Source organism: Cervus canadensis, chromosome X (genome assembly GCF_019320065.1).
Source record: "Cervus canadensis isolate Bull #8, Minnesota chromosome X, ASM1932006v1, whole genome shotgun sequence".
Taxonomy (NCBI): domain Eukaryota; kingdom Metazoa; phylum Chordata; class Mammalia; order Artiodactyla; family Cervidae; genus Cervus; species Cervus canadensis.
The window spans coordinates 54,192,623-54,213,999 of NC_057419.1; the positions used below are offsets into that span (position 1 = coordinate 54,192,623).

Sequence of the window (21,377 nt, forward strand, 5' to 3'; positions counted from 1 at the left end):
TACCTGGACTTCGGAGAATGGCAGAGAGTGCAGAGGTGCTGCTGTGCCCAAAAAGTCGCTCATGCATGAGCTGCCTCTGCCGGGCTTCCTGCTCTCGCCTCAGGGCTTGAGCTTCAGCTGCAATGTCAGGTGGCATCACGGCCAACACACTGTCCTCCATGTCCTCTAGGACACTACGGCGCAGGTCTGAGGGCAGAGTCTGGATGAAGGTCACAGGGTCCATGGGGGTGTCTGAGCTGGCATTTTGTGCTAGTTCCCGTCGCTGTTGCTCAGCTCTCTGCTGTGCCAGTACCTACAGAGCAGAAGTCGTCAATGGGGCATACCATGGCCAGGTAGCCTGGCCCACCAGCCCCCTACCCGCCTCACATACTTCCTCCTGGATGGCTGGAGGCAGGGCAGCCAGGAACTCCGGGCTCACTTCAGTGACACCAGGATTCCCCACCACTGCAGGAGCTGAGTTATTTGTTGAGGGGGCAGTTCGTGTTGGTGGACGAATGCCCAGCTGGTTCTGTAGGACTTCTCGGCGAATGTCATCAGGCAGGGCGGCCAGAAAAGAGGGGTCCACACCTTCGGGGAGACTAATACCTGAGGGGAGACACAAGATGTGAAGGGACTCTCACTTCTACTGATCGAAGGAAATCCATGGCCTTGCATGAGCTTTCTGTCCTCATTTTATAAAGGACACAGGACATATAGAGAAGGACAACCCACCCTTCCTTAGGCTCAGAACAGTTTCTTGTTATGTGCCAAGTTCTGTGTGTGTGCTCTCAATTAACCTTCATCAAGACCCCACCATGTAGCTATCATCACCCTTTCAGTATCAGTGAGGATCAGGGAAGTTAAGCAATGGCTCCAGGTCCTATAAGTAGGAGGTGGCAGAGAGGGGATTTAAGCTAAGATCAGTTTGACTCCAAAGGCCTGGGCTCATTCCATTGTGTAGCATCAGCATCGCCTTACTGCAGGTCCTCCTCCTATACATATGCCACCCTTTATCTGGATGGAACCATTTGACTGGTGGGCATTTCCACACCAAGGGCTAGTAGAAGCCTCAACAATCCCAAGATGGCCTGAGCACACATGGAGCTCACCTGCAAGAGGATCTTCTTCTTCACTGCTTGTTGAAGGCAGTGGCTCTTCCAGGATTCCCCGGGAATCTGCTCCAGAAATGGCCACCGCGGAATCTCTGGTGGAAGAACTCTCAGAGGATGCAGGGGGAGAGCTGAAGGAAATCATTTTCAGGTTGTTCTCTAAACCATATTTTTCAACTTATAAAATACTCCTACAGTACCCCTTTTCTCATAGAAGTCAAGTTGATTCCCCCAGTATACAAAGCATGGACATTAGTTACTAAATATGAATGTGGCTTGAAATACCTGCTAACACATCCTTCCCTTCTCTCACTCACACAGTGCTTACCTGTCCTCAGGGGGCTGGGTAGGTTCCCCTGACCCATCACCCCTGCCTTGTACTTCTGTCACAACTGGTGGGGCATCCCCAGGAGTGGAGCTGCCTGCTGTCGGCTGCTCAGAACTGCCAGTTGCTGGGGCGTCACCCACAGCCTCCTCCAGGGTACAGGAAGCCAGGCTGCTAGTATCCATGGGAGAGCCTTCCAGTTGACTGCTGACAGCTGTCAGAGCATCAGAATCTTCAGCTCTCTCTGGGGAAAGAGAGGCTAGGAGGAAGTCACATGGAGAGGTTAGATCTCTGCTTCAGGGGGCGGGTGTTGTGTGCGCTGAATTAAGAAGCAGCCAGATCAGACTTCTTACTTCTTTAACTTCACTTCAGACACTGGCCTGATGCTCCCCTCTCAATCTCATTTGCTTTAAAGAACTTAGCTCAAACCCTTTCTATCATTTGTTGAACATTTATGGTGTTCCAAGCATGCCTGTGAAGCATCTTCTCTAGGCATCCCAGATAAGGGATCTTGTCACTTTCAGATTCCCTACAGACATCATTTGCACAAGCACTTTGGTTCTGCTTATCTAAACAAGCAAGGGTCCTTAAAGGCAAAAACCCCTACACCCAAAGGTTTCTCCAGAGTAAGTCATATGCAGTACGGTAAAGAGCATGGATGGCAACAGGTTTGTTTACCCTGTTGGAACACTGCTGAGAAGAATTTTGAGGCCCCATTTCAAACCAGTGGGAAATAGTGCCATGAAATAAATGGTGTTGGCCAGGATGGGAGAGCTGTCTGTTATATGTGTGGTCACGTGCTTGCCAGTCCTAGAAATGCTGAAGAAAAGCAAGCTTTAGAGTTACACAGATCTGGATTTTAATCACCGCTCAACCACTTACTGAGTGACTTGGGCTAACTGTTTCACTCCGAGTTTCAGTTTAATTCATGGAGATAACAACCCTCTACTTCTTTTTAAAGAAGCCTTACATGATAGCCAGGAATAGAGTGATCACCTTAAACTGTTGGTGTCAATAAGGCATTCAGATATATGTCTTGAGGACACAGAGAAGAAACCTCAACTCTAGCTAAAAAGGTAATGTACAATTTGTTGTTGTTCAGTCTCTAAGTAGTATCCAACTCTTTGAGACCCCATGGACTGCAGCGTGCCAGGCTCCTCTGTCCTTCACTATCTCTCAGAGTTTGCTCAAACTCATGTCCATTGAGTTGGTGACACTATCCAACCATCCCATCCTCTGCCGCCCCGTTATGAGACCTAATTATGAGGACTTGAGCTTCTACTTTAGAAATTCTCTAAAGAAAGAGAGTAAAGAGAAACTACAAAGATGTCCATTCTTCCCTCCTGTTTTACCCCTACCCTCAAACCCTGAAATTCTACTTACTTATAGTGGGAGCTGGGGATAGCTCCATCTGAGTTGTTTCTGCTTCTCCACTTGGCCTTGTGGGACCCAATTCCTCTGGCTCTACAGGCATCAATAGCTGTGTAGAGCTCCCACCTTCTCCAATTGGGGACTGCAGCTCTTGAGGAATCTCTCCCAAGGCTGGTGGGGTTGGGAGTGTTGGTTGCTGTTGGGAGGGCTGCAGAGTGACAAGGGTCTCTCTGGGCTCAGATGTAGCTACATCAGTTGAAGATGGGGTTGCTGGGTAGCTGTCAGGCATAGGAGTCCCATCTTTCTCGGAAAGAATGACAATAAGGTTGTTAAAGGGCAATCAGTCAAGGACAGGGGGAGCCACTCAATCAGTACATGTGGCATGACAAGTATTCCACTCAGTGATGCAGCATTCCTCTCAACCACCAATTGCTCCCAGGAACAGCACCTGGCTGGTCTGGTATCTCAGGATGAGGGCTAAGGCACAGTGCCATTAGTGCCAAGAACCAAAGATCTGACTCTTTGTAGACCCTAAGAATTAAATCCTTTCTGTGCCCCAGGTGGAGGGGGAGAGTTCAAGTCACTTTATAATATTTGGCTCACACTACCTATCACCTGTCCCCTTCCATCTCCTTTTTCTTGCAGTCCTAATTATCCAAGCAGCATCTACAACTCTGATGGAAGCAACAGTGTTAAGACTAAATGTGAATGTGCTACACACCAGGGAAAGTAGTAAGTTGTATAGTTATCTTCTAATTGGGGCCTAAAATCCCTACCCCACAACAATACAACTTACTACCTCACCCCAGCATGAGCAGAGTCCTCTAGCAACAGCAGCAGGCAAAGGGCCATTTTACCTGATGACAGACCCTTTCAATGACCTTCTGCCAGATTCAGGGCACCAGGACACCTACCCTCTTTCACTGCTTTAAAAAATATTGTGTAGGCTTTAGTACAATCATTTCCCAACTCAAGTGCCGAAGGAGACAGAAGGTATAGGGTAGCAGAAGGAAGTTCTGAGGAAATAGGGGTAGGGGAGACATATAATACCACATAGACCAGTTATTAGAATCACAGTCACAAAATGGCTACATTAGGCACATTAGAAGGAGGAATCAAAAGTATTTAGTAGTAATACCATTTAGCCCACAGAGCTACCCTCCCCAAAGCAAACTGCACAAGGCAACATTGCTAGATTTTTAGATTCCACAGACCCATGAAATCTATATAAAAAGAAAAAATAAAAAGAGACTAACACAGGGTCACCAACTTTTAATTTAACCACATAAGAAAAAAATCCATTAATATCATTTAATAAAAATATTCTGATACAAAAGAAGTAGGAAATATATAATTTCTGTAATTTATAACAGTCCTTTAAATTGAACAAGTTCAGCTTTCTGAAAAAGTCATTAAACCTCCCTTATTCTGTTAACTTCCACTGAAGACTAGCATTTAGGAACCACTGTCAGGTGTTCTCATGAAGCACCATACCACAATGGTCACTAAAAGGGACAGGACACATAGCCTCACTACACATGCTAGAACGCAGTACAGCATAATCAGAATGAGAACCTAAACAGAGTACGTTGAAGGGGAAGTGCACCACCGTGGGAAAGACAGTAGACTGTATAGTTATCTCCAAGATGGGGTATGACCCTAAAACTATACAATCTACTACCTCATCCCACAGGGCACCAGTGTTCATCTTCAGTCTACTTGGGCCAGCTACTTGGGTTAGGAAAAAGAATCAACCAATAATTAGCAAGAAGGAAAAATGGGAAGGAGAGTTACCTGAGAGGTTCTGTTCAGTGGAGTCATTTGTCTTAGATGCAGTACACTGCAAAGAAAATGGACAGACCAATGTGGGACTTTGCAAGCACATGAGATAGAGGTCAACTCTAATAGTTGCCATCTCCCACATATGACACATATGACCTGGATGGAAGATTAGCATGAAAACAGACCTCCAATTTCTCTAATATAAACTCATGTTTGAGATGGCTTGGAGGTAAGGGGGAAGCTGTCAGGGAGCTGACTAAACAATGAGAGGAAAGGATAATAAAAACCACATTGGAGCTGGGCTTGGGCACAGGACATGATCTGAACACACATTGTTGAGACCAGCAAGAATTCATCTATCTATATTTCCCTTCTTTGGGCTTTACACGCCAGGTTTTTCAGTCATTCACCACACTTGCTTATTTCCCAACCCTTTTAATGTGTTTGAAACAATGCTACTGTTTATTAAAAGGTCAAAGTTCTCTACAAAGATGTCAGTTAGATCAAGCTTGTTACCATAATTGAACATTTCAATATCCTTTTAAGTTTGATATTCTGACTGTTGAGTGAGGTATAATAAAATCTTTCACTCAAGTTTTTCAATTTTCTTGCATTTCTATCAGCATTTACTTTATATATTTGAAAGTTATACTATTCAAGGTTCCAAAATTTTCAGAAAAACCAAAATCATGTTAGAGATTTCATATATTGAGCCCTAGAAAATGCCATGTGGTGAAGGGGTTCAAGATAAAACGTTTTCTCTGATTTGAAGCCTAAGCCCAACTTGTTCAAATGTTGGAATGGAATCCTATCAGTAAGATTTCCCTGACACTTGGGAAGGCAATCCACTGAAATGGAATTGAAACATTAAAAGCATGGGCTTAGTCAAGGTCATTCTTCTTGTCTAACTATAAGTCACTGAAAGTAGAGACTATGCAGTGTAACTGCTAAGTTAGGAGCTCTGGCTTTGGTTGGTTTTTCCCCTAAAAGCCATATGCATGTACAGTGAATTTGGAGTGGATCAGTTCTCAGGTTCAATGTGAATGTCTTAGAATCTTTAATGACTCTCGGGATCAGCCACGTGTATGCTAAAGCCGCGGGAAAGTTAAAGCAGACATAGCTAAAGATGAATCCTCCCAGCTCATGGGAATCACCTGTGCACTCTGATCCCTGTTCTCCTTATCTTCTTTGCCTTTGTCAGTTATCTTCGTTTCTTCCTCAGCTAGTTGTTTCCTCCTTTTCTCCCTCCTCTCTTCCAGCTCCTCATCCCTCAGGAATTCCAGATGATTGACAATGGGCACTTTAACAACTGGACCAAAGAAGCAAAAGATCAGACAGAGGTTGCTCAGGGGAGGTAGGGAGAAAGCCAAAAGGCAGAGCTTGTGGTCACAGGAAATGAGGGAAACAATTTTCCATGCACTGTCTCAGCCCTTGAAAATTCACTACTGCCCTGATAACCAAGCTGCTACACACCTGAAACACAGTCATGCATGCTCTCAGCATCAAGAACTTTGCATTCCTCTGTCCAGCGAGTCAGGGCTGTGGGGATACTGGATAGGGTCCCTGTAGAGAAACCAAGGAGAGTGAGACTCTTAGCCTTGTCATGCATCAACTGATCCAAAAATTGCAGCATTTCCCTAACAGGACCCAATGTCTATCATAAGGTTTGGCACATCACAGGTACTAACGTCTTTGGCTAAATCACCGAGTGGTTCTGGTTCCTGTAAAATGGGGTTTCTCCAAGCAGGGTGGATACTATTCTGCTTTTCCTCAGCACGGAAAAAGAACCAGACAAACATTACCCTCTTTTTCACCACATAAACTTGCCTGCTTGGCTGGTAGCTGTGCTCTGATCATGGAAAAAGTCATCCAGTAGTTCATCATCAGACCGGGCGATGATGTGGACGTCATCGTTGCCCACTAGGAGGCGGGCTCGGCCTCGGCTTTGTAGGGGAAGGCTGCTGCTCAGCTGAAGGATGTCAGCAGCAGCAGAGGGACCAAGCAACCTGTAGGTGATGGTGGGGTGCCATGGTCACCGTATATTCATAGAGGCCCTGCAACCTGTTATTGTGAGATCCTTTCTGTATCCTCTAGGAAATGCATAACATTATTATGGACCTGATCATGTTGCATATAAGTCTTACTTTTCTAACTACTCCATCAGTCTGCCAACTTTTTTTCGGTTGAAATTGCATATTACTCCATAGTTCCTGCAACAGAGTGAGCATCACTGATATCAGGCACTGTGTTAGGGTAGGGGCTTCCCAGGTGGCGCTAGTAGTAAAGAACCTGTCTGCCAATGCAGGAGACTTAAGAGATGTGGGTTCAATCCCTGGGTCAGGAAAATCCCCTGGAGGAGGGCATGGCAACCCACTCCAGTTTTCTTACCTGGAGAATCCCATGGACAGAGGAGCCTGGTGGGCTACAGTCCATAGGGTTGCACAGAGTCAGACACGACTGAAGCGACTTAGCACGGTATGGCACAGCATGGATTAGGGTATATCTCTCTTGTACACCCACTACTATATGTACATTGACCATTATGACATCTATACTTCTTCCTTTCACCTCTAAAAATTGTTTCTCCCTAGTGCGAGAAACTAAAAGCCCAAGGGCAGGGATCCTCTCCTGACTGTATCTTAAGCTCTACATATAGCATAAGCTTAAGCTTATCATATGAGATACTTAATGATTGCTGAATCTATGCACAGGACACTTAAGCAAAAGAACATGGTATACAATTTGGTATTTCCCCAAAGGCTGCACATATAATCCACAGAGAAACAGGGCAAATACATTATTTGTGTGTGTCACAAGAACATTATCCCGTCAAATCAAAACAATGCTAAAGCTCAGTGAGCCCAATAATCTTCCTTGTAACTCACCTCTGGAGTATAAGAGGAGGATTGGGCTGGCGATTCCCAGGGTAGTGAACGTGAATGGTATGGCCTGTGTTGGCCGTCAGCTGTCTCAGGGTCCTCTGACTGCGCCCAATGCCCTGGGTGAGACGTGTTGTAGAGGAGCCACTGCCCAGTGTCAGGGAACTGTGATCTGCATGGCGTACCATCAGTGGGTGGGTGGTAGGGATATTTCCTGGGGATGGGGGGATGTCTGCTGCAAGGACAATATGCAAAGGGATCAGTGCCAAAAAGAAATTTCTCCATGGTTGTTCAGGCAGAACCATGTCTCCTGGGCCTTACTTCCTCACACGGAAACCTGAGCTTTGTCCTTTCTCCCTCATTCCCACACCTCTTCTAGGATCACTGATACTACCATGGCTTATGCCACCATCTCTCACCTAGATACTGCAACAGTCTCCTAAGTAGTACCTTATCCCAGTCCATTCTTGACACTAAGCCACAGTGATGCTTGTTGGCACCTCAGAAACATGCTGTTCTTGCTGCCTTGACAACACCTCTCCCCACTTTTCACCTGTTTTGTTGTTCTTGGCCTAGAAATTACTTCTGCTTCTACAGATGGGCCTAATAACCCTTTACTCTCTGCTTTCTTACCATACTACAATGTAATGCCTGCTTACTCATAATTCTTAATAGACCATAATCTCCTATGAGGGAAAAGGACTGTTTTCTTTTTTACTGCTGTATCCCTAGTACCTAGAATACAGTAGGCACTCCTCAAATATTTGTTCAATTTGCTGAATGAACAGAGGCTCAACTTATAAGAAAGACTGACGGAAATCACAAAAATGCAAAGAAAACCACAGAATAGAAAGTATCTTGAAAATTATGTAATCCACCCCATTTTTTCCACATTTTTCATTTACAGGTGACAAACTGAGGCTCAAAGAGGTAAGAGACTACTTGGCCAAGACAACAGACCAGAACAGTTCAGTTTTTCTGCTGTATCATGCTTGTGATTTGGGAGTAAAGACCTGCCGTCTCAAGACAGTTTGATTTTAAGAACTTGATGCGAAAACGGAACTTTGATGTTGATGGTGGAGGAGGGAGGGAAGAGATTCACTCTCTCCTCTGAAAAGATGCATCCTTGATGAACAGAGTCAATGTGTTCAAAATCTACTCCCCAATGCCAAGCTCAAAGGTGTCCATCCAAACTCTCAAGATCCAGTGTTACAGACAAAAGGATTAGTTATTGCCCTATGCGCACATGAGTGCCTGATGCAGTCGGCCTTGGTCTCTCTTTTTTTTGTTAATTCAAGCAAATCATCAAGTTGTTCAGGCTCTAAACTGGCTGCCTATTTACTGAGGTGGAGAGAACAAAAGCAGCCTCTCATAATTTCTTCTTCTAGGTATACACTTATTCAGAGAGATGGATTCAGATATCCCTTGCCCCAGGAAATCAGCTAAGAAGTGCTTTCTGTATCAGATTGAGAGCTGCTCTGGTTCAGGGTATAAGAATCAAGAGATAAAACCCAGCTGAGCCCCTGTATCTTACTAGCACTGGAGAACATGTTGTCAAACTCAATGATGAGATCATCCTCCCGGTCAAAGCGCTCAAATCGGACCAAGGGAGAAGCGTTCATATCAGGGTAATCCTCATCCAATTCCATTTCAGAGCCATCGTCGTCATCGTCTTCATCTCCCTCTTCACCTTCATCATCCTCCTTAAGGGGAAAATAGGAGATGGAGAATTGCTGGAGGTAAGGATTTCTGAAGTCTGGTGTCATGGCCACATTTGCACATGAGGGAGGGAGGTGCTGAGGCTAGCAACCCGGACTGTTGGTTTTCTCCAGTTCTGTGTTCCCATGGAAGAGGTTGTCTGAACCAACCCAAACACAGTCCCCCCTCACCTGATCATCTTCCTCATCTTCCTCCTCCTCCTCCTCTTCATCCTGACTATCATCCTCATCCTCGTTACTGCCACTGCTGTCCTCTTCCTGAGTGTGCTCCTCCTCATCCTCAGGGTCCAGGATATTCATGGAATCTAAAACAAAGGGAGCACATTGGAGGACTATACTGAGTAGCTAGAAAACAGGCTACTGTGCAGGCCAGCAGATTGAGTGGGAAGGTGATGGGGTATTTGACTCTAGGAGAGGAAGAACCAGATCTAGGGTGATGTACAGACTTAGTGAGCCAGCCCTGATTTCCTAAGAGTGCCAATCAGTGCATCAATATGCTGAGCCACGTGGCTGAATGTGGAGGCTGGCTATAGAGTGGTGCTTGAGAAGCCATGGTCTAGGACTTGGCCAAGTCTATTCATGCCCTCTTGCCTTTCCAGCCCTACTTTGCTACTGACTGCATCCTATTGGTAAAAGGGAATCTGGAGCGATGATAGCAGGTGGGTGAGAAGAAAGTGAACCAAGTAAGAAGTGACAGACTTTTGGGCAAGCAGTAGTAACATGTTACTCGAAAAACTGGATGAGGATAAAAGTGGATGGTGTAGGTCAGCGCATGCAGACAGACGCTTCCTTATTTTGCACATGTGGGCAGCTGCCTCCAGGAAAACCCTAGTGTAGTGTCTGTCAGACGTGCAGGGCAAGAAGGGAGGCCTTGCTGGCCTCAGCACTCTCACCTTCTCGGTTGGCCTGCAAGGTGGAAGCTTGGCTGAGGTTGGAAGGAGCTTCATCCATCAGCACGTCCTCTTGTGATTCATCCTCTCCACTTCTGCTCACTGAAGGTTACAGAGCAGAGCCTTCACTGAACAACAGAGGACTTCCCTTTCCAGATTGGGTGCACTTAATGTAGCTATGTACACCCAGCAGATATCCATTCTTTTTTTTTTTTTTTTTTTGGATGAGGGCGAAGACCTGGATTCGCTGCTGTTGACTAGCTAGGTGAGCTTGGCCAGTCACTTTACCGTCTGAGTCTCAGTTTCCTCATCTGTAAAATGGGATGATCACATCTGCCCTGCCAATCCCACTAACTGTGAAACCACAGAGGATAATGGGTGTGAAAAAGCCTTGTCAAATTTAAGAATACATGTCGACTTCAGTTTATCATTTGATTTCCTTCATCAATAAAATAAAAACAAGTAACATATACCATTGGAGCATGGTGACAGTAGAGTACCTTTGTCATTTTCCCTCTGAGTTGTAAAAAGGGCTATCCTTAGGGAATGCTCACTCTTTTTACACTACTGAGACTGAGAGGCAGAAAGCCCCTGGATTCACTGAAGAACTGAAAGGAAAGCACTTTCTCATCCTACAGCCTCTATAGCCTCCTCTAAGCCTCCATGAATAAACACTCTTGATGTGCCTGATGTATTATCTATACTGACGGCCACCCCCTCCACCTCCCCTACACAGGCAACACTTCAGACCAGCCACAGGTCTGTAGATGGCTTGTGAATTTCTCATCTCTAAGACTGTCAACATCGAGACAAGCAGCTAGGCTGGCTATGAGCCCTTAGGCAGAGCTGAGCAAGCAGATGATGAGAAAAAGGGTCCTCCCAAGAGAGACTGAGGCAAAGGAAGAGGCTATACTCAGTTCTGGGGCTCTCACCTATAATTGTACTGTTCCCAGATCCGCCATCCCTCTCAAGCAACTCATCTATCAGGTCCTCCAGCTCATTCTCAACCTGGAGAGAAATAGAACATATATATGGATGCACACAAGTCTATCATTGTGCTAGTGCTAAAACCCTAAAAAAAGCCAGCAAGGGAGCATGTATTTCTAGGGTAATATGTGACAGAGGATGTTACATAAGCACCACACACTTGGTGCTAAGAGCACAGAAACTACCATGTGCTGCCAATCTACACTCAAGACTGTCTTTCAAATGGGTACATCCCAGTTATATGAGACCAGATTAAGTCTTTATACTCTTTAGGAATGCAGGTATACATGCAGATCTCCTTAGAGCTAGCAGCTCAGGACTGTAGGCCTCATTTCTTACCACTGCTACCAGCTCCAGAAATTACAATGCTTTCTATAGGGTCTTTAGAAGACTGCCATTTGAATGCTCTAGTGAGAGCTGGTGCTATAGGAACAACAGTGTTATTAAAGAGCATCCATTAATGACCAGAGCCAGGTAAATCAAGACCCTGGGCCCAAAGGGCTCAGACCAGCTTTCTGTGTCAACATTTCATCTGTGCCTGTTTCCTTATTGGGATCAATTCCATTTCATAATATGGCATCCTGGCCCTGTACCCACCCCTCATTTAATACAATTCAAACACATTTACTGAGCATCTACTAAGCATATTATCTGTGTTCCTCTGCAAAACAAGACAGCTAATGGCAAGGATCTAAAGTACTCACCCACCCACACCAGTTGGGGGTTTGGTTCAGCGCCACAATAGGGGTATACGCTGGGTGATCTGCCTCCCTACCTGCATCTCTTGTGAACTGAGCACCTCAGGCTGCCCAGCAATCACCACTGAGTCGGTTTCAGCCTCCCCATCCATGATATCCCCATCTGCCACCTCTGTCTGAGTGACATCATGATCCTCCTCCTGCACTTCTGTTTCCCCAGGCTCGCCTGAAACAATCAACCAACCAGCAAAATAATCAAAAGAGTGCCTACGTGCAGGGCACCATGAGGAAAGCATGAAAACAATGAAGTCCCTTCCCTGGGCAAATTTACGAGTTCTCAGAGAATAAATGAATGGGTGACAAAGGAAAAGACAAGGCTACGTGTGAGGATAGCCAAATAAGGCTGCAATTTTAAGGAATTCTTTGTGGGGCAGATTCCCACACTACTATGACAGATCTGTGGAAGGCCAGCAAGTTCCCAGGGAAACAATACCAAGCCAGAACAGCTGTGATGTCATGCCCATAAAATAACTATGACCACCCGGCCAGCTCTCCAGTCCATTGGCTCTGATTCCCTACCTGGGTCCTGTTGGTTGCTATTAGAGTCCTGAGCAGCTCCTTGGGCATCCTGCTCAGACTTGCTCTTGCTAGAAGCACTCTTACTGCCAAAAAGGCTACTGGGCTGGTTCACAATCCGGGAAAGTGTTTCCAAAGGCTTCAGAGCAGCATTGACTGTGTTGGCCATGTTGGGACTGAGATAAAGGAAAATACAGAGATGAACTGAGCACAGAAATCCACACTAAAAAGGAATGGAGGCTCATCAGAGTAACAACTGATTCCAGGAATGGAGCATGGAAGGTACAAGGTGAGCCTGAGACAACTTGTTGTGCCAAATGGCCTTCAAAATCAAGTAGGCTTTAAAAAATTAATGGGTTCATTACCACAGGCCAAATCTGAGCATCAAACAAAAATAAAGATGGTAATGGATTATACACTATAAGAATGCTAGCTAATAAACAGGAACAAGAAAATCAGAAAACTGTCACTTTGCAACCAACAATGTTAAGTGATCTAGGCAAAGATCACTAATAAATGCTAAAATTACTGAGTTAAAAAAATTTTCAGGGCACAGGATATTCACATGAACTCAAAGCCATCACCTCACGGATGACCTGTTAATACAAAGTATGTTAGTCGCTCGGTTGTGTCCAACTCTTTGAGACCCCATGGACTTTATATAGCCCACTAGGATTCTCGGTCCATGGAATTCTCCAGACAAGAACTGGAATGGATAGCCATTCCCTTTTCTAGGGGATCTTCCTGACCTAGGGATTGAAACCAGGTCTCCTACATTGCAGGCAGATTCTTTACCATCTGAGTCACCAAGGAAGCCTTGTTAATACAAAGGGGAACTCTAACAATTAACTATGTGATAAAACTTAGCATCACCCAATAATGGGACAAATTGGCATCGTGTGTCTCCTGATGTGAAGCACTGAGAAACGCAAACACCACCTATGTGGTATTCTTGCCAAAAAAGTTTACCCTGAATCTAACCATGAAGAAACAATTAGGCAAATCCAGATTATGGGATGTTCTATAAGACATCTGACATTCTGGACTCTTAAAAACAGTCAAATGTCATAAAAAATAAGAGATACATGACAATCAAATGCAATGAGTGATGCTCACTGGATCCTCGATCAACACACTCTCCCCCAGGCTATAAAGAGAAAGACATTCTTGAAATAATTGGGTATATATTAGTATGAAGTATATAGTATCATTATATATATGTATATATATAAATTTCTTAGAGGTAATGATGGTATTTTAGATATGTAAGGGAATCTTTGTTCCCAGGAGACACATGCTCAAGTATTCAGAGGTTAACTGTCATGTTTATAAAAACCTTTAAACGATTTAGCTCATGAAGAGGAGGGGAGGGAAGAATAAAGCAGACAGTTCGGAATGCTAACCACTGGTTAATCTAGATGAGGCATACAGTGCTCATTATACTACTCTGAGTTCATAGTTTTAAATATTTTAAAAAGTTGATGAGGTTTTATCAAAAGGACAGAGAAGTCAGCTTGAAGGGGTCCCACAAGCTCAAAGGTGTAATGAAAAAGAGCATGAAGGATGAGCATGCAAAGGATAACTGTAGTGATCTAAATAATTCAATCAGATTTTAAAAATCAAGGAAAATTCATGAGTCCATACTACTACTTAGAAAATAGAAAGCCAGAGCTTGTATTTGAGGTGGAGTTTGGCCCATTTTTGGTTATTACATTTTGACTTACTCTGAAGATTGGTGACTGAAGGGAAAAAAAGTTTTTAATCTTCCCTTTTTAGTAGGAACTGTATTATAGGGTAACCAACTTTCCCTCTTGAACTGAAGCTATAATCACAGAAATATAGCAGCTAATAACAGAAGGAATGATGGAAATTAGAAAGATATCACTGATAACCCTCTAAGAAATTAAAAGATGCAGGCAAGGATTATCAACTGGTGTTAAGACCATTCACTAGGAACATGGTTAATAGGGAACCAGACATTTGTACAGTGCCAAAGTAACAACACAGTTTTCTACTAAGAAGGAGAAAAATATAATAATACAATGATGATTATCACTCTACCCTAGTAGTCAATCTTACCATGACTAAATGGAAGTTCAGAGAGATGCATCCCCCCCGATACAATATGAGATGTACACCATCTATGATACAACCTAGTCAATAGTGTTTAAATTGCTTCACTAAGTCTCCACCTCCAAATGTATAGCAAACAGGAATAAAGGGAACAAGTTAAACTATAATGCATATAACCAAGTGAACCAAACCTAGGAAAAATATTCTGCAGGTCAAGTCACTTCAACAAATTAATTCATGAACAACAACAATAAAATGAAAATTAAAAAAAAATTTTATTGATCCAGTCCAACTCTTGAGTTTTCAGCAGATGAGAAAATGAAGGCCCCACCCACCCCACCCCAGAAAAGTGCCTTGCTTAAAATTAAAAGCAACAATACCGAGAACTCAGGTTTCCACCTACATCCAAACTTTCCCTATCATACTGGCTAACTACTTATCTGACAAGGATAAGTAAAACACTAGGCAAATGGAGAAATATGCAGCATGATTAAAAGGAGAGCAAAAGTCTGGGGCTGGAGCTCAGGAATAATTTTACCTGGACAGGTCCAGGCTGTGAGGCACTCTGGCCAGGTCATTAACCAGTCCCTTCTTCAGGAAGAGTCGAATGATGTTGTTCATGCCGTTGTGTTGGGTCTTGGCTGTTGCACTGCTGTAGAAGCTGGAGGTGGAGGGGCAGGACTCCATGATAGTACTGATGATACACATCACTGCCTGAAGTCTGGGAGAGAAGTTTGACATCTCTTTCATGTGAACACAGCCCATTTTTAGGCCATGTCTTCACTAACTTGACTCAGTTAACCCTCTTCCCTTTGTGTTTCCGTCTGGAAGTAACATCTAATCAGGTAAGAACTCTCTCCCTGGGTGGAGGCATTGTTCATTTTCTTCAAACATAATTTAAATAAGTAAAGTTGAATAACCTCCTCCACCTTTTGCTTGAAGACCCTAGTAATATAATGAAAACATTATATATTTTTTTCCTCTAAGTCATTTACCTACTTCCTCCAAGTGTCATTAGTCCTTTGGGTATTTTGCAGCACTAGAACTATCTGAGAACCAGAGAATGTACAGTGCCAGTATGACCAGAACTCTTGTTCAAATGCAAGGAATTCCATGGGCCAAGAATGGAGTTAGGGGATGCTATTGGTTATCAGCACTAAGTCAGGCATGGATTTTACCTGGCATGTTTCTCTGTACTCTCAGCCATAGCCAGTGCCCTTCCCAGGGCTGCTTTTACTTCATTCACAAGGGCCACCTGGGCATCTGTGCCACTCCCTGAGGCAGCCAGGCTTGCGAGGAACAGGCGGGCCAGCGCAGGTGTGTCCTTGTCTTCTGCATTCTGGGTATGCGGGAGAAGGTGGTCCAAGACAAAAGCTAGCACACTGCAGTCCTGAAAAGTCATTAATCATGACATTTATTCACAGCATGATTATGCCATACTGTTTGCACATCAACAAGGTGCATGCACACAGAACTGATCCTCACTCAGTTAATGATTATCAGGCCCACTTTGTAGATGAAAAAAACAAAGCTTAAAGGTGCAAGCTAAGTGAGTGACAAATATAGGTTTCTTTTTTTTACTCCTCTCTTTTTCTTTTTTCCATTTATTTTTATTAGTTGGAGGCTAATTACTTTACAATATTGGAGGGGGGATCGGGATGGGGAATACAAATATAGGTTTTATGCTTCCAAATTCCATTCATTTCTCACAAGTTTACATATCTTCATCAATCTGAGGCCCAAAGAAACATGGCTTGCACAAAGAACTCTCTAAGTCAGTGGTGATGATTTAAGCCTTGATTCCTAATTCAATGCTACAATTACTCCACAGTTTCTAATAAATTGTAGTACTGAAACCTACAATGTGCCCAGGATCCTGAGCTAGAAATTGACACGTGATGAGAAACACACAGCACAATCACAGATATGGATATGCAGAAATATTTAATACAGGGTTACCTAAAATAGCAAAAAAGGTCCAATAATAGGGGAGAAAATTAAGTCAGACTCCCCAACTTCTAAAAATGATTTCTGACCTGATAATTCTGTATCTTAGAAACTTAGCTTTGTTGTCATTCATGTAGATTTTGGATCAAAACACACTGGCAATTTTGGAACTAGATACAAATGATGGTTGCACAACACCGAATGCACTAAATCCCAACAACTGTATACTTTAAAATGCTTAGTTTTATGTGCATTTTACCTCAATTTAAAAAATGCATTGAAGAATTCTAGGCGCTGTGAAATTAGATAGGGTGACTCTGGTTAAGACAGAACTACTGGAGATAAAAAAAAAAATTCCCAGTAGTGAATAAAACACAAAGTTAAAGCAATTTTCTGAATAAAAGTGTGACATTATCAGTAAAAACTGGAATAAAAGCCTTGCAATTTGGGCGACAATTCCTGAGTGGAATCATGTATTCGTGACTGAGTGGAAGGAATATGGATTTGAAACCAGAGATCTGGGCTCTAATCCTAGTCCTGCTACTCTGCAGTGTGGCCTTGAGCAAGTTATTAACCCCTCTGAGCCTTCTCTTTTTTCTCTTAAGGAGAGCAATACTAACAACCTTGCAGTGCTGAGGTGAGGATTATCAATAGTATCTGTAAAGCACCTATGAGTATCCAGCACCAGTAAGTAGGTCCCTTGACACATATTAAATTGCACAAATTTGCAATTAAATGTCTTATTCCACAAGTATGCTATTATTATAACAACAACTGGCATAAGCTTTGAAATAGATGTCTAATGTATATTTAATACACATACTCCATAAAGGACTTATATCCAGAATATATAAAGAATTCAGAAGAAAGTAAGAATAAGACTTGGACACTTCACAAAAGAGAATATAGCCAAGAAAGACAGGAAATTTTAACCACAATACAATACCAGTATGAACCTATTAGAATAGTTAAAATGAAAAACAGGAATACCAAGCACTGGCAAGGAGGTGAAATAATCCAAACACCCATAGGCTGTGCTGGTGATTATATAAATTGACGTGACTGCTCTGGAAAACTTGACACCTGTTGCTAAAGCTTAATAGACCACCAGCAATTCTACTCCTACGCATATACCATCCAACAGAAAATATATGAATTCATGTATTAATTTATAACACATACACAAAAATCAATGAACTTATGTTCACCAAGACATGTATAGGAGTTGATTATAGCAGTACTACTTTTTAATACTTCTAAAAGGAAAACTAGCCAAATGTCTATAAGCACTAAAATGGATAAGAAGATTGTGTTACATTCATATAATGAAATTCTATACAGCAATGAAAATAAACTACAACTACACATAAAGATGAATCTTGCAAACATGTTAAGCAACAGAAGCCAGATATAGGAGGACATACTATAAGATTCCACTTATATAAAGTACAAAATCAATTTATGAACATAAAATAATGGTGACTTTATGGAAGTTTAAAGGGGAAGGGGAGATGTGCAAAGATGTGCATGGGGTAGCTTTTGTGGGGTTTCTAATGTTTTATTTGAGTGGTACTCATCCAAGAAAAATTAATTGGTGAATCACTTAGGAGTTGTGTATTTTTGTATGAATTTTAAAGCTTGGATTAAGATAAAAATAGCTTAAAAATGGAAGCTGCTTTCAGATTCTTTGTCTGCAACATGATTGCCTTTGTTCTACTCACACCCTTTACTGCTTACTAACCATAAAATAACTATATAACTGCCAAAAGAAGGTCTCCTTTGTGAAAAACTCTCCTTGGGCACCCCTCTTACATATATGGGAACATGACATGGTTTCTTAAAGTGCCCTTTCACTTGAAAAATACAACCTGAAGATAATTCTGTATCAGGACATATAAAATATGACTTCATTCTTTCCCATGCTCTACTGATGAACATTTAGGCTTTTATATTCTATTTATTACCAATACTGTTACCACATCAGGTGTCTTTGCTCAGGTGTGAATACATCTGGAAGATAAACACCAATATTGTGTATTTCATTTATTCTCCTGTCTCCTAGATACCTTTACGTAGGTGACCCACAGATACCTCTCATATTCCACATTTTCTCTTTGAACCATTTCCTCTTCTAATGAAAGATAAAAAAAACATAAAACAAGAAACATCTCTTGAGTTCTTGATTTCACCTTTACCCTCCAATTCCAATCTCATCCATTTCTACTATTAAAATCTCTTTTCAACTCATTCATTTCCCCCTCTAACTTCATCAAGATCCTATATTACCCTAGATTACTATATTAGCAGTCCTGACTGGTCTGACTACAACCTTGCCTTTTGCAGTCTAATGCAGACCAAGTGATTTTCTACAAAACAAAGTAATAAACTGTATCAGCTCATTCCTTGGCAAGTGAGCCTGATGGCTCCACATCATGGAAAAAAAGGCGAGCTCATTAACATGCCTTAAGAGGCCTCTGCCTCTCACCACTGGGCTAGCATGCATGGATTCCTAGCAAAGTATCCAACACATAGCAGGCATCCAAGTGATCCAAGTATAAAATATTAAGCAAAAATTAGAAATATTACCTCTTTGATCAGCTCAGACTGGCCCACAGTGTAGCTGTAGTTGGCAATCAGGGTAGCAATACCAACATAGGATCTCACCAACTCTGCCAGAAGCCGAAGAATAGTGGAGGTGGGCATTAAAGGTTTGCTGCCCTTGCCTTTCTGCTTGCCTTCCTCAGAGGCCCGGTCCCCTTCTTTATCTTTCTTCCCATCCCGAGATTCCTCTGGAGTTGACACTGTTGAAAAAGAGCCAAACACTGGTTCAATTCCACACAGGAATATTGGCAAAATCAAGTCGTCAGTGGAAAGGATATCACTTCAGGCCACTAGTGCAAATTGAATGTCCTCCTCCTACTGCAGTAGATAACTAAGATGTTCAGGTTTCAGATGTAATCTGTGGATACAGTATGTTCACACATCTTCTCCTATTTCCCTCCTCTTATAATGTTCCAGAAATACACCACTGCATGTTACCCTCACTAGACACAAAGTGCAGGGAACCAATCTGATTCATTTTGGTGTCTCCTATAGTCCAACACGGCTTCCCTGGTGGCTCAGTGGTAAGGAATCCACCTGCCGATGCAGGAAGCATGGGTTTGATCCCCCGGTCAGGAAGATCCCCCGGAGAAGGAAATGGCAACCCACTCTAGTATTCTTGCCTGGAGAATCCCATGGGCAGAGAAGCCTGGTGGGCAATAATCCACGGGGTTGCAAAGAGAGTCAGACATGACTGAGCGACTAAACAAAAACACAGTCTGTCACACAGTAGGCAATCATGTTTCCCTTGAATGATACTACCATCATCCATACTATATACTACATATGAGCAGTAAGTCCAACAAAATGAACTAACCAATATTTTATTAATTACTAGCCTTTTAAACTTATCTCCATGGACTAGTCTGGTATTAAGGACAACATCTTAACTTGGATTTCAAAGCTCTTTCCTGTCAAGCAGCAGCAGCTCTTGAACTGTCTCATACACAGGACATGTCTCTAATTCTTGGCAAGTAGCCAATGGGCTCTGTTGAAACTGCTAGAAAGTAAGAATCCACCATGCAAATGTTATAGCTAGAAGAGTGTCACTGACACGAAGGTTCTATAATAAGTCTTAGTGGAAACTACCAAAAGAAATATGTGCAGAGGTTTCAAGAAGAGAACCAAAGGATGTTACCATAGCAACCACTACTGGGTTGTTAAGTTACAATTCCACTGGCTTTATTTATTCATTGTATTTCCTTTTGAATTTCAGTGCCACACAAAATTATATCAGTTACAGGTATATAATACAGTGATTCACAATTTTTAATGGCTATACCTCATTTGTAGTTATTAATATCCTCGTAGTTTAGTTTATACCTAATAGTTTGAATTTCTTAATCCCCCACCCCTATACTGCCCTTGCCTAATTCTCCCCACTGGTAATCACTAGCCTGTTCTCTGTATGTTAATATGCTTCTTTTGTTATATTCACTGGTTTTACTTTTTAGATTCCATGTAAAAGTGATGTCATACAATATTTGTATTTGTATTTATCTTATTTCACTTAGCACAAGCCCTCCAATTCCATCCATGTTGCTGCAAATGGCAAAATTTCATTCTTTTTTATGGTCAGTTCCATTAATTTTAGCATATAATGAGGGGTGGGTACAGGGCCAGGGTGCCATACTATGAAATGAAATACAGCTCAATTAGAAAATAGGCATGGGTGAAACGTTGATACGGAGAGCTGGCCTGAGCCCTTTCAGTCCAGGGTTTTTGATTTACCTGGCTCTGGTCATTAATGGATGCTCCTTAATAACACTGTTGTGCTGCACCAGCTCTCACTGGGGCATTCAAATGGCAGTCTTCTAAAGACCCTATAGAAAGCATTGTAATTTCTGGAGCTGGTAGCAATGGTAAGAAATGAGGCCTACAGTCCTGAGCTGCTGGCTCTCAGGAGATCTGCATGTATTTCTGCATTCCTGAAGAGTATAAATACTTAATCTGGTCTCAGATAACTGGGATGGACCTTTTGTTTACAGAATGCTGAGCTCACCCCCGACAAAGTTCACTTAGGCAAGTAAACATGACAATTATGCCTTTATTCCTCTACTGCCTGTCCAGGACACCCAGTTTCTTCAAGCTGTCCTCTCAATGAATAAGAACAAAAGAGAAAAGTGAACCCATTACCTTCTCCTTGGGATGCCCCAGATGTGGAAGTCTCAGTGGAGGCACCATCTGCAGCAAAGACCTGACTCTATGGAAGAAGAAAACTCCTGAGCCATTATTAATTTTAAAGACAATTGTCCCCAAGTGGCAGGACTCCTTTTCAGGGTACTGGTTGTAAATGTTATTGACTATCTTTTAACCACCTTTCCCATCTATATACTATAACTTGTGGGAAGGTATCATTATAAACAGCCACTAGAAGACTGGCAGAAAAGAGAACAGAGGAAGATAAGAATGAAAAATGAATTAAAGAAACATTTCTAATCC

General features: G+C 42.6%; 1 protein-coding gene across 14 annotated transcripts in view; it reads right to left on the reverse strand.

Moving 5' to 3' along the window:
* The window catches only part of HUWE1 (HECT, UBA and WWE domain containing E3 ubiquitin protein ligase 1), a 153,274-nt gene that overhangs the window by 16,460 nt on the left and 115,437 nt on the right, over positions 1-21,377 (reverse strand). For 11 of the 14 annotated variants that reach the window (XM_043459779.1, XM_043459778.1, XM_043459781.1 and 8 more), the window contains 20 exons: positions 21,072-21,138; positions 18,921-19,135; positions 15,566-15,777; positions 14,926-15,108; positions 12,318-12,490; positions 11,816-11,964; positions 10,986-11,061; positions 10,057-10,155; positions 9,335-9,468; positions 8,980-9,148; positions 7,452-7,680; positions 6,394-6,572; positions 6,040-6,129; positions 5,721-5,875; positions 4,579-4,624; positions 2,797-3,084; positions 1,417-1,672; positions 1,089-1,219; positions 371-585; positions 4-292 (listed from right to left, as the gene is read on the reverse strand). In XM_043459779.1, the coding sequence (XP_043315714.1) occupies positions 4-292; positions 371-585; positions 1,089-1,219; positions 1,417-1,672; positions 2,797-3,084; positions 4,579-4,624; positions 5,721-5,875; positions 6,040-6,129; positions 6,394-6,572; positions 7,452-7,680; positions 8,980-9,148; positions 9,335-9,468; positions 10,057-10,155; positions 10,986-11,061; positions 11,816-11,964; positions 12,318-12,490; positions 14,926-15,108; positions 15,566-15,777; positions 18,921-19,135; positions 21,072-21,138 (3,355 nt within the window). The remainder of the gene's footprint in view (positions 1-3; positions 293-370; positions 586-1,088; positions 1,220-1,416; positions 1,673-2,796; positions 3,085-4,578; positions 4,625-5,720; positions 5,876-6,039; positions 6,130-6,393; positions 6,573-7,451; positions 7,681-8,979; positions 9,149-9,334; positions 9,469-10,056; positions 10,156-10,985; positions 11,062-11,815; positions 11,965-12,317; positions 12,491-14,925; positions 15,109-15,565; positions 15,778-18,920; positions 19,136-21,071; positions 21,139-21,377) is intronic. The other 3 variants (XM_043459775.1, XM_043459784.1, XM_043459785.1) reach the window with 3 other exon arrangements.